The sequence below is a fragment of the Telmatherina bonti genome (assembly GCF_933228915.1).
Source record: "Telmatherina bonti genome assembly, chromosome: 13".
NCBI classification, from domain to species: Eukaryota; Metazoa; Chordata; class Actinopteri; order Atheriniformes; family Telmatherinidae; genus Telmatherina; species Telmatherina bonti.
This window is the reverse complement of record NC_136611.1, coordinates 11,228,752-11,245,440: the sequence shown is the minus strand read 5'-3', so window position 1 is coordinate 11,245,440 and position 16,689 is coordinate 11,228,752. Positions and strand designations below refer to the sequence as shown.

The window sequence follows — 16,689 nt, the reverse complement described above, 5'->3', positions numbered from 1 at the left end:
AAAGTTTTTTTGTTTTGTTTTTTCTTTTGTTAAGGAAAATTGAGGAATTTTTTTACTGGTGTTGTGCGCATAGAACTTGAAACTTACTGTGATGCTGATTTATTCAACAGACTTCTACCTCGTGTTACATGCACACATTTTAGCATACATATACTGCATAGAGTGTGCATATAGTGCTAATACAGACACACACTGGCATCATTAGATTCTTATCCCTTTATTTGCTAATTTCATTTCATTTCCAAGTGGAAGTATCTCTCTTTTTTTTTTTTTTTTACATCCACGTCTTCTTGTCCCTCAACTGTCCTCTCCTCCTGTGCCTTTAATTATTTCACACATTAAATCTTATTTGTCCTCTCTCCCGCTCCTCCTCCTCACCTCTCGCAGCTTCATCCTAAATTTTTTTTTTTTTTTTTTCCAGATTTCAGGCAAGACTGAGCAGTTTAAAAAGGAGAGCTGAAAACTAGGAGTTACTGATTAAGAAAGTGAGCAAGCGAGAGATCTCATTAACTAAAGGTTACACAGCAGTGTCTGTCGCAAAGAACGATAGGGCATCAGGCAGGTTGTCATTGGTCACATGTGCTTAAACTCTGGAGTATGTGTGTCAAGTGTTAGCATATCTGACTTTCTGTCTGGCAGCATGTGTCTCTCCTTTTCTGTAAGTGTGTATCTGTGCCGTTACATTCTCTTAGTCCTCCAGATGTTTGAGCACCATTATGTAGATGCGCAAATTTAGTCAGAGGGGGTAGAAGGAATGTGTGTCCTTTGGATTGCTTATGTTTACATGTCAGGTCCAACAATTTCAAATGAAAAATGTTAATTTATCTATGCGTTTTAAATACAAACTCATATCCAGGCTAGTGTTGAAAAGTCAGAAGTAACTTTTCATGTTAGAAATCTGTAAATTTGTCTTAAGTTTCTATATAACGTCAAATACTAAAGAATCTATAATATATATAGGCATATATATATATATATATATATATATATATATATATATATATATATATATATATATATATATATATATATGTAAGTATAATACAGGGTTGTGTATGTGTGTTTGTGTGTGTGTGTATTGGAAAGGTAAATGGAACCATGTTATTAAATTGTAATTTAGTTGTTATAATCATCATTGACAGCACTATAATTATTAGGTCAACTAAATACAGTGGTTGTATTGCAGATGTATTTCCAGCCTTGAAATCACAAAACAACAGAGCACAGCAGTTGTTACAGCTTCTTCCAGTTCTCTGAGTTTGTGTCTGACCAGTGTGGAGGAGTCACAGTGACTGACAACAACAGAAAGAGCCCCTGTATCATTCAGAAAGGTGCTCATTCTGTTGGAGGGGTGGCAGGTGTGAATCTTAGGGGGTGTGGGGATGGGGATACATTTTAACCTTGCGGTTTGAATATCCATTGAATGCCAATAGGGGATATGCGGGGATATGCGAATTGTTGGAGCATATTTTTAGTTTGATAATTTTTCATTCAAATAAGCAGGAAAATAGTTTATGAAGAATTTTAATGGTAGGAAAGTTGCTGTTTTAGTGGCTGAAGCTGCATGTCAGGTTTGACCAATAGATCAGTTAAATCCGGTTACATCCTGACTGAAGTGGAAAAAAACAGGTTTTGATGATAAAAAGTCTCAATAGAGCCATCCTTCATCTACCACATGGTAGTTTTATTTTTATGATGTTAATTCTAGTTTACTTATTAAATGTGTCACAATTCTAACATATGAAAAGCTATAGGTGTGTTTATAAGGTATGAGACGGGACAAGAGATAGTTATGTGAAACTTTGCTGAAGTAACCAGTTTATTTTTTGGTATTTATGATAAACGTAAATATGATGTAAAAAAAATATATATATATATTAGAGAAATAATGTGAAACTTTTAGACCACTATGATTATCACTGGGTTTTTTTTTTCTATCTATATATATTTAAATATATTTCAAATTAACAAAGATGAGTTTTGCAAATGTATTGTATATGTTTATAACACTGTATCATTTGGTATCATTTAACAACTGGTAAAAGATGTCTTTTTTTTCTGGTTCAAAACTCATGTACTGATCTGAGATCATTGAGCCATCTTGTCTGCAGTGTTCTGTTTTAACATCTAATCATCTAAGATTTACTTCTTTTTTTTTAAGATCAGCTGTTCTTAGACTTGAAGCCCTGTTCAATAATCATCAAGCGAGTCACCACTGATGAGATGGAACCATTCTAAGGAATCATTCGCCGTAAAATCTTTCATTAATTTGTTGAGTGATGGGAAGTCAGCCAGCTTCTAGTGGTCATCGGTGGTGTTGCACTTCATGCCATTGGCTTCGCATTTGACACTGGATGAGAACAGTTACGTACGCTCATATCCTCTGAAAGTCATATCACACACACAGAGACACAGATTTCCCATCCAGAAAAAAAAAAAGTGGGCTTTGCAAAATACCCTGTAATCAGGCTTGTGTTTGTGTTGGCGGTGATAAATGCCCCTTTGGAAACTCAATGCCAAATAATCAAGATTGACGCCGGCACACAGTGTTCAGAGGTGTGTGCATGTGCTGGTTTGTTTGTGCTATTTTTGTTGGAAGGATCTAATCAAATGTAATCATGCTGATTACAGTAATCGAGAGGTTTATAATCACTTCTTTTGCTTCCTCGCTCTCTCCTGTTTGCGATCACCCGCTCATCTTTGTCTCTCCTCATGCATCTGCCATCATTATCAATCTTGTCTTTGTCACTTGTACTTATTGCAAAATTTCATATTGAAACAGATGATGAAAATGTTTGTGACACACCGCCTGCATTTTGTCATCGTAGGAAACTGAAAATACAATGAGGCTGCACATCTGTCAAAAAATAGGTTAACAAGTATCCTTGTTAGAGTAATAAGTCAATTTAGAGACTTCAAAAAGGTATAAACTACTGTGTAATAATACATGATTGTTTCTGATTGAACATGTTATAAACAACTATTAGAGTAGTTAGAGGATGAGAATGAATCCATTTTTATTTTCTCTGTATTTTTTTCTCTCTTTGTAGGACACAGAGGTGGTGAACACTGCCATTTTAACTGGTCGACGAGTAGCAGTGCCCATCAAACTGGTAACCGTGGAAACCGACGGGCAAGTGAGGGAGGTGGAAGACTCGGTCACCTGCAGCTCGACGGACGTGGATGTGCTGAAGGTATTCATTCAAAAATCACACAAAGATGTTCATTAATTATGTCAACCGTTTCCCGTGTGCATTCACTTCACAGCCAGATCTGATCTTATCTGCGCCGTCACACTCATATACAATAACTGTTTGATGTAACGCTGGACACACCACACACACACACACAAACACACACACACGCACTGTGAAAGAAGAACAATTCAATGCATATTATTATGTAGTTCACAAATGTGCTTTTGATTCCTGAATTCACATTCTTTTTGTTGTCCCTCTGCAATGCTGGATGGGGGGATGATGATAAAGTTGCCATCACTGAAAAGCTGATATTTTTTTTCTGTGCCAGAGTAAAAAGTTGGCTCAGTCAGTTAACAGATTAAGTCATGGCCCCCTGGACATGTTTCATATGGATATCTAAGTCATTTTTCAAGCTCAATAGAGACTCATCGAGACTTAAAAAGAAGCGAACACATCATAAACTAAAAAGTGAAAGTCTACTCGAACCCAACCATAAAAATTAGCAAAAATATTTGTATGGTAGAGTTTGTTCATTGTTAAAGTAGACAGTATGTACATTGATGAGGTAAATGGTGGACTTCATAGTAAAAAAAAAAAAAAAAAATAAAAAAAAAAAAGATGTTTTTGAATGGGGCATTTGTAAAACTAAGCAAAAGCCTGCATAGAAGCCCCATTTTCAAGAAAAACTGGTTTGCTTTCTTTCCCATTTTCAGACGCTGTGTAGCTTAAAGAAAATATTATTTGTTGCTCTTAAACGGCGGCAGCTTTTACTAAAAGTATACAGTAGGTGAAACCTGAAGTGGCAACCTCAGATACTTCACAGGTCCTCCATGTCAGACGAAACAGACCAAAATGTGTGGTGGTCAGTTTTATCTGAAGTATATTTCTCTTCAGTGGAGAAAAACGCTGAACACTGTTTGCCCTGAAAGTAGCTTGTACTGCTATCCAAGATTTTTAAAATAACTTTATTTATATAAAACAATCTTAGTTATATGGCAAATAGTTGCCTGATGTTGTATTTAGCTTGAAATTGTTGATTAAAATACATTTGGGATGTTTTTAAAACAAGTAGAGTTGCTCTTTTGTTTTCTTTTTTTCGTTTTCCTCCGTCACTTTGTGCGTTTTTCATTTTGTTTCCTTTGTTGTTTTGTATGTTTGAGTTTGTGTATGTGTGTTTGCATGTATGTGTGTTTAATTTAAGCTACTGTTCAAAATAAAGGAATCACCATCCCATATTTTTCGTGGTAAATATTACAATGTGTCTGATCTGACAAGAGCATAAGTTATTAATTTATTTCAGAAAAACTTGCATGCATCCAATATTCCTCAGTTATGCGCCTGTAGTGGAATCAGTGATCAAATAATATTAATGGAAATATATGCAGCATCACCTGCATGCTTCTCTGGATGAAAGTGTATCCGTTTTATGTCTCCACCAATACAAGCAAACCAAGCTGCTGTTAACATATATTGTCCCTAGAAAAATAAACCAAAAAATAAACAATAATAAACAAAAAAATCTGAACACAATACCTCAGCTTCCAAGTTTAAGTGATATATTTATTCATTACAATTATCCTTTTTTTTCCATTTGTTTTTGGTAAACCACTCCCACAAGGAGGGCAAATGGCGTCCTTTACGGTATTTTTGGACTTGGAAGGGATCCAGGGATCCAGTTTGAAGGACTTCTTTAACAGTGGAGTTATTGGCCAACACTTGGAGTGTAACCTGACGGAAGGACAGGCTGAAGCCTGAGACACTCTGCTGAACAAAATAACTACAGAGCTACTCTGCTAATTGATAAAGTAGAAAAACCTTTAACACCTTCACAGAAACTATTCAATGTCGGCGTCTGAAGATTGATTCCTCTTGTGCATCGCTCAGTAAGCCCTCAGGGCATAAAATGAAACACACCCTTGCTGTGACAGTCTCAATATGATCCCAATTTCCTGGTACAAGCCGACAGGACTTTTGCTGTTTAAGAACAATCAATAGCAGCACAGTGGAAATGGAAGGAACTCATTTAGTGAAGTGTAATATTTGCACTCTGTCGACAAGTGTGTCGTAGTGTGTGTGATGCAATGTGTAGCTATGTGGTTGTTTCTATGTCCTCAGGGGCACCTGTGAAAACAAATTAATACAATAAAAAGTGTGCAATCACACAAACACACACTGCACAGATGACTACGCTGAGACAGAATAAAATGTAGGAAGCAAAAGTAAAGCTTAAAGGATCATATGCAACATGAACCAACTTTAAAAAGATATGTCTGTCTTGCCACAAGGAAAAGTCACATCACCAATCATGTCAAATAAAACGAAAAGTTTGTTAGTTGTTACGTGTTTCAGAACATGTGCTGGAATGCACCTTTTATCAGCTCAGCATAATTCGTGCACTGCTATGAGTTGTACTCAGAAATCATGTGAAGAAATAAGCCGTCCTCGCTGGAGAATCCCAGCAGCAAATATTGTTGGGAGCAGTCTTTAAAATGATTTATAAAACAGGCATTTGTTGGCTTTGTACAAAGCAGCAGTCTTACTGTAAACAACACATCTGCATCAGCGCACCCTGGATCCTGCTGGATCCATGTCTGAAAGGCCCTCCAGATTTTAGTAGTTCATCATGCTAAAGCTGCATTTAGCAAATTTCAGCTTGATAAATTTCACTGATTTGAACCTATTATTGATTTTTGTCTGAAAGGCCGCAAATGTCCGGGTTCAGTCCCAAATCTTCAGTTAAATGTGCAAGTTTGCATTACTTCTTAAGCGACAGAACATCAGAAAACAGAGAATAACATTGATTAGCAGGAACAATGCAGTCACCTGCTTGGGTTCTGGCATTCTTGTGGATGCTACTTTGACATGAACCATCCAGCTGAGCACCTTACCATGGCAACAGTGCTCCCTTATGTCAGCAAGTTCTCCTGCAGGATTTTACTGCAAAACTGCCCAGGGATGAATTTAGAAACAATGAGTAGAGAATACCAACTCAAAAGACTCCAGATTACCATCTGATCATGAGCTTCAGTGATGCATTCAAGCTGACTTGGTCTTCAGATCAGCATTCTGAATAAATACGCCACAGAATAGCCGAGAGTTTTTTGGTCCATGCCTGATTGGGATGGACCCAGTCACATATGACTCTGACTCTGTCACACTTGTTCCTACGCCTGCTGCCCAGAATCTTGGGGTCATGGTGGATGACCAGTTGACCTTTAAGGTCCATGTTGCCTCGGTTGCCCGTACATGCCGATATGCTCTTTACAACATCAAGAGAATCAGAACGTACCTGACAGAACACACGACTCAGCTGTTGGTTCAGGCTCTGGTCAACTCACCCATCGATTACTGCAATTCCCTACTGGCAGGTCTGTCTGCGTGCTCTATTAAACCTCTGCAGATGATCCAGAACGCCGCAGCACGTCTGGTTTTCAACCAACCCAAACGATCTCATGTCACTCTGCTGCTAATCGCTCTTCCCTGGCTTCTGGTCGCAGCACGCATCAAATTTAAAGCTTTGCTTCTGGCTTACAAAACAATAACTCAAACGGCTCCCGTCTACCTTCACTCCCTAATCCAGGCCCACAATCCCTCTCGACAGCTGCGTTCCACCAGTGAAAGACGCCTCGTGTTACCACCAATACGTGGGACTAAATCACTAGCCAGACTCTTTTCCTCTGTTGTGCCATGATGGTGGAATGATCTCCCAAACTCTGTCTGCTCTGCAGAGTCCCTGTCTATTTTTAAGAGCAAGCTGAAGACTCAGCTCTTCAAGGAGCACTTCAACACTTAGTATAGCTATATTTATTGGAAAGTTGGAGAACTTAGCCCAGTTCTTTGCAACAAACTTTATGGTATTCATTTTTTGTAGAGAGTAAACAAAACAAACAAACAAAAGAAAAAATAGCCTGTAGCACTTCATGGAAGGATCTGCGTCCAACTGGACAGTCCACTAGCATCTTCCTACATTGTCGTCTACTGTTTGATTCCGTGCTTGTGTCGTTCTCACTCATACGTAAGTCGCTTCGGATAAAGAATAGAATAGAATAGAAAAACACGGAAGGGAACTACAATCTGATGCATTTACTCCTATCTATTAGTAGTTTGTTCATTAACATGATATCATACCCCGCTGATTATGTTTGTTTGAGTTGTAGGAAATCTCTGCATGTGATGGTGGAACGTTAGTGATGTGTTGCTTGTTGACATTTGATCTGACAGATACTCCCTCTTGTATTTCCCCACACACATGCTAAAAGACAAACACATCCTGTTTGTACATAAACAGCTGTTTGACATCTGCACCCACAGGGTACAACTCCAGGTAGCTGTCAGTGAGTCACTATGACAGCTGTGAGATAGCATCCAGAGAGCCAGCACAGCACAAACACGGCTACTGAACCCTGAGCAGAACCTTTGAGGTATCGCTCCCTCACAGGCTTCTCACAAAACCTCCCCCTTTTGATGTAGATCTTAGACCCAAACCACCAAAGTTTCCTTCAAATACAAGCAACACATTTCAAAGAAAACTATCAAACATATATAAATGTAATGTACAATTTCTGCATGTGTTTTTATAAATAAAGGATGCTGCGCTTATCAAAAACAATGGCTAGTTATGCCAACTATATTCTTGCTTTATTAAATTTATTTATTCATTTATTAAATTTCATGTTGAATCTATGCTTTTATCACCTCCAAACTAAGCATCATGCTGTCAAAGGACAAGCATCTTAATGATTTACCACGTATTTAACTCATAGTAGCAAATAAATCATCATAAAGGTTTCAGGTTGCAATCTGGTTTTTTATCCCCTCCTAATTTTTTTGCAGTTGTTTCTTATTTGAAATTTGTCCCAGATCTTTAAGCTACCATGCAAATTTATTGTGAACACAAATAACACTTGTGGCCCCAACAGCAATTTCTGACCATGATCAATAACATGCAGGACCTTGTCGGAGAGCCCACAGCAGCACTCGGAGGAATCTAAACTCTGACTGGCACCTGACAAAATTGTAGAAATGACTTTACTGTCAATTTCATCCTCAACAACCTCAATTTTCCTTTCTGCAGTTTGGCTGTGGACAGTTTGTCTGCTTCATCTTTTTTGGTATCAATTAATCACAAATCACTAACTCGCCCAAGACAGTCAGTCAACTCTTTATCCATTTCAATACTACCACTTGCTATTTTTTTATGTATCATTGTGATATCTGACTATACAACAAGGTAAAACCTGTCTAGATAACACTAATTGACATTACTGATATTGTCATAAACATAAGTTTGTTTGTGTCTGAGAACAACACACAGAGTAATGTAACCCAGTCAGTGAGTTAATCCACCAGGTAATTCTCTCATATCACTTGCAGTTGATATATTTCCATGAACTAATGGTTTCACTGCAGGGCCGTTCCTCTGTTTAAAGTTTTCAGAAGTTACCATTAAGAACTCCCATATATGGACAAAATTTTTCCAGTGTTCGTTTGTCCCACAATTGGAATGCATCTTTTTGTGATAATGGTTAATGGCAATGCTGCATTTAACACTGAATGGAGAATCAAAGATTAAGCAAATTAGCAAATTCGTTCATTCGTTTCATTCGGATATTATAGTTGTAGCATTTCTGTCATTAAAAGAACAAAAGCAGAAAGGTTTTGACCTTCCAGTTAGAAAGTAAAGTAAAGTGGAAGTCAGAGTTCAAAATGTAAGCAGCTAGACTGGTCAGCTGAAAACTAGGTGTTACACCTTAAATAGCAGCCCCAACAAATGCTAAGCAGGGTGGGCGAGAATGTGAGATGTGATAGCGGAGCAATTCTGCGACATTTCAAGTGGAACATCCCGCGACCATCTTTAAAATGCAAGGTTAAAAACTGTTACAAAAATTTTTTATCGGTAATAAACAAGAAATATGTTGGAAAAATGTGTTTTTGGTAGATTTGGTAACTTTTATTAAACTTCTATAAAAAAAAAAAAAGCACCTTTTATGCCAAAAATCAGCTTCCCGCACCCAGATCATTTATTCATTCATTAATTTATTATCCTAACCGCTTAGTCTGATTAAGGGTTGCCGGGGAAGCTGGAGCCTATCCCAGCAGTCTGGGCGAAAGGCAGCGTCCACCCTGGACAGCTCGCCAGTCCATCGCAGGGCCACACCCACATCATGCAATTTTTTTTTTTTTTTTTTAAATATGAGTTATAACTTCTATAATTCATTAGAGTAAAATGAGACATTAATTCCACGTATATTAACATGTTTACTTTAACAGTATATAAGGCAAGATATGTTTATTTGCCAACCACATGGTGATTCAAAGTGCTTTCCAGAAACATTAATAAAAATAAAATCAGAAGAGAGAGGGGAAAAAGATAATATAAACAACGGTATTAAAAACATGATATATAATGTTATAAACGTTTTATACAAGCTTACACTTTGCACTTGAGTTTGAAAACACTTTCTTGATCAGTTTTAAACGCAGGAGAATTAAAGATGATCTGCTGGAGGAAAATATTTCTGGGCTTTCACTCTTATGAGTTATGAGCAATAATCTGAAGAAAATGAGATTTTCATTTGGCTTCACATTGCATTCAGTGATCTAACCTTTTGTTTAATTACTTATGGTAGATAAATGTTGGCTGGGGGACCAACAGAGCACGTTTTCCCGCCCAGCTAATGAACACATGGAAATGATTGGCTGGACTTGTCACTGCACTCCGATATACTGCCGCTGGTTTCACTGACGCAGGTCTTGTTGATCAGTTTAGCCCATTTATCCCTGACAGCAACATAAGCAACAGCAAAGTGTTACATGGATAATAACTTCCCCCTCTCCCTCCATCTTGTCACATTGGCTGTCAATGTAAACTATCTTGTTAAGGTCCCTTGAGATTCTGTCATTTGTGATGTGCGTATGAGCTGCTGCTGTTGACACAGCAGTATGTGGAGGTCAGCTGTGTCACAGCCGGTAGGGGACAGGTAGGGGACGCGCACAAGCATACACACAAATTAGTACCATTATCCTGACCTCACGCAAAGCAAGGAGGTGGAAGGAAGGAAGATGAGATGAGGTGGTGAGGAGATGAGAATTGGATCAATGAAGAGAGGAGGGGAGAGACCTGGAATTAAAAGGACACAAGAATGCAGTCAAGCAGACATCATGGGATTGCCAACAATTACAGAACCATTTACGACACATTTTGCGCGTTATCTTTATGCATGGTCAGCGTTTTTACAGCTTTGAATGTCGCCTGAGATGTACTGATTAAAAGTAAAGGGAAGAGCAATTTGCCATGAGACAAGATGGTTTGATATAGGATGCAGTAAATATGCAAACATAGCATGTGTCATACGAGTTCATGAACACGTAGAGAACTGAACAAAGATGAGAAGAAAGGAGATAGAATTTATTAAAGAAGAAAACAGTGTTGTTCTAGGAACTTGAAGTAACTATGAACACACCGGGCCTTCTTTTAGTTTCATTTAACACCCCATGTCGAAGTTTTGTAGTAAACTGATAATGACAATAACAGCATGGTTCTTATGAAGTCCATGTATGAAATGATACAACAGGACTGTTGTACTATTTTTAACTGTTTCTGGATACTTTAGACTTGATGTTCTCTAAACAAAATTTACTATTGCATTGATGAAGCTATCAATGGCATCTGTGTGCAGAATTATCTTCTGTTAAAGAGAAAAAAAACAAAAGAAATGGAGGTGTAGATAGAAAATTCATATTTATCATTTTACAATTTACTCAGGCTTAACCCTTGTATTATGTTAAAAAAAAAAAAAAAAAAAAAAATCACATTGGTTATGTTGCGGGTCATTTTGACCCACAGTGTGTAAATCTACTCACAACATTAAAAAAAATCTAGTTCAACCAATATCAGTTTGAACATGTTCAATGTCCTCCAGATGATAGACAGATAGTAACTGTGTTTTCTGCAGATGTAATTCTTGCAAGTTCTGGCTTATTGGAAACTATCAAAGTTTCGACCATTTCATATTGTGATATTTCTAACTCCAACCAGTAAACCCAGTTTTGGCCTATATATATATATATATATATATATATATATATATATATATATATATATATATATATATATATATATATATATATATATATATATATATATGATCTTCAAGTGAAAACACACTGGTCAAAATATAAAGGAACAGGAAAAAAATGTAATTGACATATTTACACACACACGTCGCCAACAGATCTTTAACTTTAGTCTGGTCAACTACAGCTGTTGGAAATCTGTGATAAAAAAAATAAGAGTTTGAACTTTACAATACCTCTTTCCCTTTTCTATTATTATGGGCCTTAAAGCCTTTATTTGATCGTTACAGTGGAGGTAGTAAACACCAGAAAAGATGGAAAAGAGATGACATGAAGTCAAGGTGACACAGCAGGTTCAATGTCGACATGTAAAATGTTTGCTAAATGTTCAGCTAGCACGTAGCACCATATTTTATATGCCTTTACTTCCATCACAATACGAAATACACACTGTGTGATTGCATGAAAAGACATTTGTCCCCCTTGTGTAAGTACATGCACATTCAACTCAGGCATGTCTCTCACATCACCTCCTCTACACCCTGCTTTTTTTCATCCTCTTTTATATTCAAGTGCAGTGACAGCATGTAGTCTCACCTCCTTAAAAATTGTCCTCTGTATTTTAAATCTGATGTGCTCCACCACCTCCGTTGACAAGAATAGCTCTGCGACCTTCGGAAACTAGCGTACAATTGATTGATGTCCACTTTCTTCCAACTGTGATGAAACACTTTCTTTAACCAGTTTTTAACAACAAAAACTAGAACACTTCATTGTTCTGCAGTTTCTCCCAAACAAAAGCACAACATGGCAAACCCGAAGCCACGGGGCAGAAGAGGAAACTATGCCCACTTTAAAGGACTGGAAATAAGGAAGGAACAAAGATTAGTATGAAGGGTTGAGTTGTGTGTGTGTGTGTGTGTGTGTGTGTGTGTGTGTGTGTGTGTGTGTGTGTGTGTGTGTGTGTGTGTGTGTGTGTGTGTGTGTGTGTGTGTGTGGAGTTGGATCACATAGATGCATGTCTAACTGACCAAGTGGATCATTAAACAGCACATAGATCGATTCTTAATCTGCTTTCCGTCCATCCTAACACATACACACCCCACATTTCCCCTCCAACAGCCATGATACACACCCTTACACTTACACACCCTCTTCTATCAGTTTTCACTGCATGTCAGAATGACTCAAAACAAAATGATCCACAGACCCAAAGACCTGTGTCGAGCTTAGACAGAAAGCAGGACAGCGGGATTGCATCTCTTATTTTATGTCTGAAGTTGCAGAATTAGTTTGGTTTGTTGGCATGATTACATGAAAAGCACAAACAAATTTAATAACACTCACTTTAAACATGGTGCAGAAGCAAAGAAAGAACCTGGTGGTGCAGAGCAAAGTTTTTTTTTTTTAAAGTTATCATTTATTAAAACTTAAAAATACATCAGGAGTGCACCTGTTTTGCAAATGAGCCTTACAGGAGCAGTCATTAATGCACAAGACCATTAATGTCGAAAATACCAGTTAAAATTAATAAATTCCTGCTTGTTTGGTTGTTGTGTGTACACCTATACATCTCCTAAAGTGTGTGTGTGTGTGTGTGTGTGTGTGTGTGTGTGTGTGTGTGTGTCTGAACTGACCTGAACCTCTTCAGTGAGGATTTCTTTTTAGGCGCCTGTTTACTTCCTTGGTTTTGAATATTAGAGTATAAATGAATAATTTGCTGGAGGTGACCAAAAAAAAACCCAATGCAAAGCAGTTTTCATCTCAGTTCAAACCTTTTATTTGTCCCCAACGACCAATTACAGACCAAATACGGCACAACATATGATGCAGACGGAGCATAAACATCCAAAAACTAAACATGACATAAAACATTCATGTAAATACTCAAAGTAAATAAGATGAAATTGCCATGTGTGTCATGGAGGAACTGGATATTGGAGGAGTTCCGCCATAGAAAACGGTTACTTGTTTAATTCATTAAAATTGATCTTGACAGAAGTCTAAAGACAGGGATGAGTTAGATTTACCCAACTTTCACTGTTATTTCCAGGCAACTAGGTTATATTTTGTGTCAATATGACTTAAACATGAGTCCACAAGATGAAATGTGGATAGCAGTGTGTAGCAGTGTTTTTCAACCACTGTGCCGTGGCACACTAGTGTCTTTGAGAGATTGTCAGGTGTGTCATCGGAAATGTCTTTTTCAAGATGTTTTGACGCTGCACAGTGGTGCAGTGGTTAGCACTGTGGCCTCACAGCAAGAAGGTCGCTGGTTCGATCCTTGGCTGGTTTGGTCAGTGGCCTTTCTGTGTGGAGTTTGCATGTTCTCCCCGTGTATGCGTGGGTTCTCTCCGGGTACTCCAGCTTCCTCCCACCATCCAAAGACATGCATGTTAGGTTAATTGGTCACTCTAAATTGCCCCTAGGAGTGAGTGTGAGCATGAGTGTGGTTGTTCGTCTCTCTGTGTGTGGCCCTGCGATGGCCTGGTGAGCTGTCCAGGGTGTACCCTGCCTGTCGCCCAAAGCCGGCTGGGATAGGCTCCAGCTTCCCCGCGACCCTGAATTGGAATAAGCGGTTCGGAAAATGAATGAATGAAGATGTTTTGACAAAAACAACTTTATGCATGGTGGCATGGTGGTTAGCACTGGGGCCTCACAGTAAAAAGGTCGCTGGTTCGATCCTTGGCTGCGGGAAGGTTTGGCCTTTCTGTGTGGAGTTTGCATGTTCTCCCCGTGTATGTGTGGGTTCTCTCCGGGTATTCCGGCTTCCTCCCACTGTCCAAAGACATGCATGTTAGGTTAAGTGGTTACTCTAAATTTTACCTAGGTGTGAGTGGTTGTTTGTCTCTGTGTGGCCCTGCGATGGACTGGCGAGCTGTCCAGGGTGTACCCTGCCTTTCGCCCAAAGCCGGCTGGAATAGGATTCAGCTTCCCTGCTACCCTTAATTGGATTAAATGGTTAGGAATATGAATTACTGAACTATATTGTTAATATAGGCTATAATTTTTAGTTTGCGGTGTGCCATAAAAACAATGTACCTTGGCTCATAAACGCTTGAAAAACACTGAGCTATAGAACGGGGTTCTACAAAGTCTGTCCCTAAAGGTTTGATCAGGAAATCTAACAATACAGATGCAGTAAGCACAGAGGTGATATCATAAAGAACACGCACGCATAAATAATGTGTACAGAATGTACATCATATGGCCTAACAGAGGGATTATGGACAGTATATAAATATCTATATAAACATGCAATCAGTTTGCATGTGTTCATTGTAAAGTCTGACAGCTGCAGGGAGGAAAGACCTTCCTTCAGACAGCGAGGATGGATCAGTCACTGAAGCTGCTCTCCAGAGGGCATCCTGCAGGGGTGTGACTCATGGTCCATGGATGTCAGTTTTGCCAGGACCCCTTCGTAAGTGTATATATATATATATATATATATATATATATATATATATATATATACTCTATGTATATGTATATATATATATATATATATATATATATATATATATATATATATATATATATATATATATATATATATATATATATATATATATACTATATGTATATATGTATATATATACTATATGTATATATGTATATATATATGTGTATATGTATATATATGTATAAAGGTATTTGTAAACATACAGGCTATGTTCAGATATGATTTTATAACTCACATTTTTATCTGAAATGTGTTTTTTCTGAGGTAGCTGCAATCAGATTTTCTCATAGGAAATATGGAAGATGACAAGTTGGAGCACAGTTTTCTGTCTCTCCGAAAAAATAAAAATGGTACCTAAATAAATTAAGACTGCACTTTTTCGATTAGATGAGAATTATGCAAATGTAAAAATGTGAAATATGTTTAGGGGTATGTGCGACTGTACGATATAATGCATGTCTTATGACATGAGGGAAGCAAAAATAAAAGCTGAGTTTGCAAGCACATGTCCTTTGTACATGATGTGCTGCATGGAAAAATAGTCAAGCAAAAAGCAAATGATTTTCATCCTTGCTGATGAAGCGCTTCCTTTCTTTTTGAATGAGTGTTTATGCATTTACAGTAATCACAAACATCTCAGTCAGCACAGGTGCCATATCAGATATTGCTGAAGAATAAAAAGAAAATGATAAGCAGACACACAACCCCTCCAGGTTTAGCAAAGATACTCTTACAATCATTTCTTTGGAATTTGTTTCTTGTTACTGAAACTTAAAGCACCTTAAGTCTCTGGGGTTAAATGCAGCTTTCTTTCTTTTTTTTATTTGAATTCACTAGATTTTACACAAAGCAAATACCTATTACTTTGGTTTCCAGTCTCTTAATGCAGCTGCAGCTTTTCAGTCTGCTGAGTCGACAATGAAATTATTCATATTAAATATTGGGTGATATTTGTAAGGTTACATCAACTCGCACTAAGCTAAAGTCAGTTCTTGGTCCCATTGCGTGTGTCATTGTACATTCTTATGTACATACATCAAAGTCAGAAGTACAATTCCTGTTACATTTATGGCTCCTGGCAAATGAATTTCTTAGTGCTGCTGAGCTTCAGGATTGGAGCTGCAGCTCAGCTGCTGAATAAAACTGATAACAATCATGAAAAATATTCATCATTGCTGGAAGGTTTCAGCTTTTTAAGCTGTTTATAAAGGCAGGCTGCGAAGTAAGACGGAGACAATAATAAAGCATCTTGTTATTGCAGCTGGGATTTTGCCTTTATTTTGAGAGTGAATGCCATTTTTAAGCTATTTATAAAAAGTATGATTGAATTTGAATAATATTCATCTACAGTCACCTTGGTTTACTTTGACTACTAAATGATTTCCTCTAGAGCAGAAAATACTCGATGGAGACGGTGAAAAGCATCAGCTCTGGGACACAAAAATGAACATTTACTCTTTACAAAGTTAATTTTAGCAAAAATGTCATGAAGAAATGAACTTATCAACCTTTATGAACATGGATGGATAGATGGATGGAAATAAAATGAATGAATGAATAAATTAAACATTAATTGAAAGATAAAAATATGTTTAGGTTTATTGTAATAAATAATAAAATAACACTAAGAAGTTTATTAAGAAAAGAGTTCAAGAAAAGAAACGCGTTAACTTGCAGTGGAGGAAGGAGATTCTGTCCAGGTGCTCTGGGTCATTTGAAAGCCTAGAAAGGAAATGAAAAGTAAAGTGGATTAAAAGCTGAGGTCACACACAAACACCCCCACTATCATCTAAACTCACCCATTTTTCCCATTTAGCAGTAACAGGCTTAGGAAATAGCCAGTGATTTGAAGTGCACAACATCAGACTGGACCATTAGCAACACCTACAGACGTATATCTGTGGCAGCTGTGACCTTGATGGGGGCTAAAAACTATTTTTTAAACCTCGA

At 37.6% G+C, this 16,689-nt stretch overlaps 1 protein-coding gene across 1 annotated transcript in view; it reads left to right on the top strand.

Annotated features, from left to right (window-relative positions):
* Positions 1-16,689, top strand: part of LOC306764356 (transmembrane protein 132C) — a gene marked incomplete at both ends in the record, with an annotated part of 272,386 nt that overhangs the window by 222,269 nt on the left and 33,428 nt on the right. Inside the window, one exon of the mRNA XM_079251499.1 lies at positions 3,051-3,194. Coding sequence (XP_079107625.1) covers positions 3,051-3,194 — 144 coding nt within the window. The remainder of the gene's footprint in view (positions 1-3,050; positions 3,195-16,689) is intronic.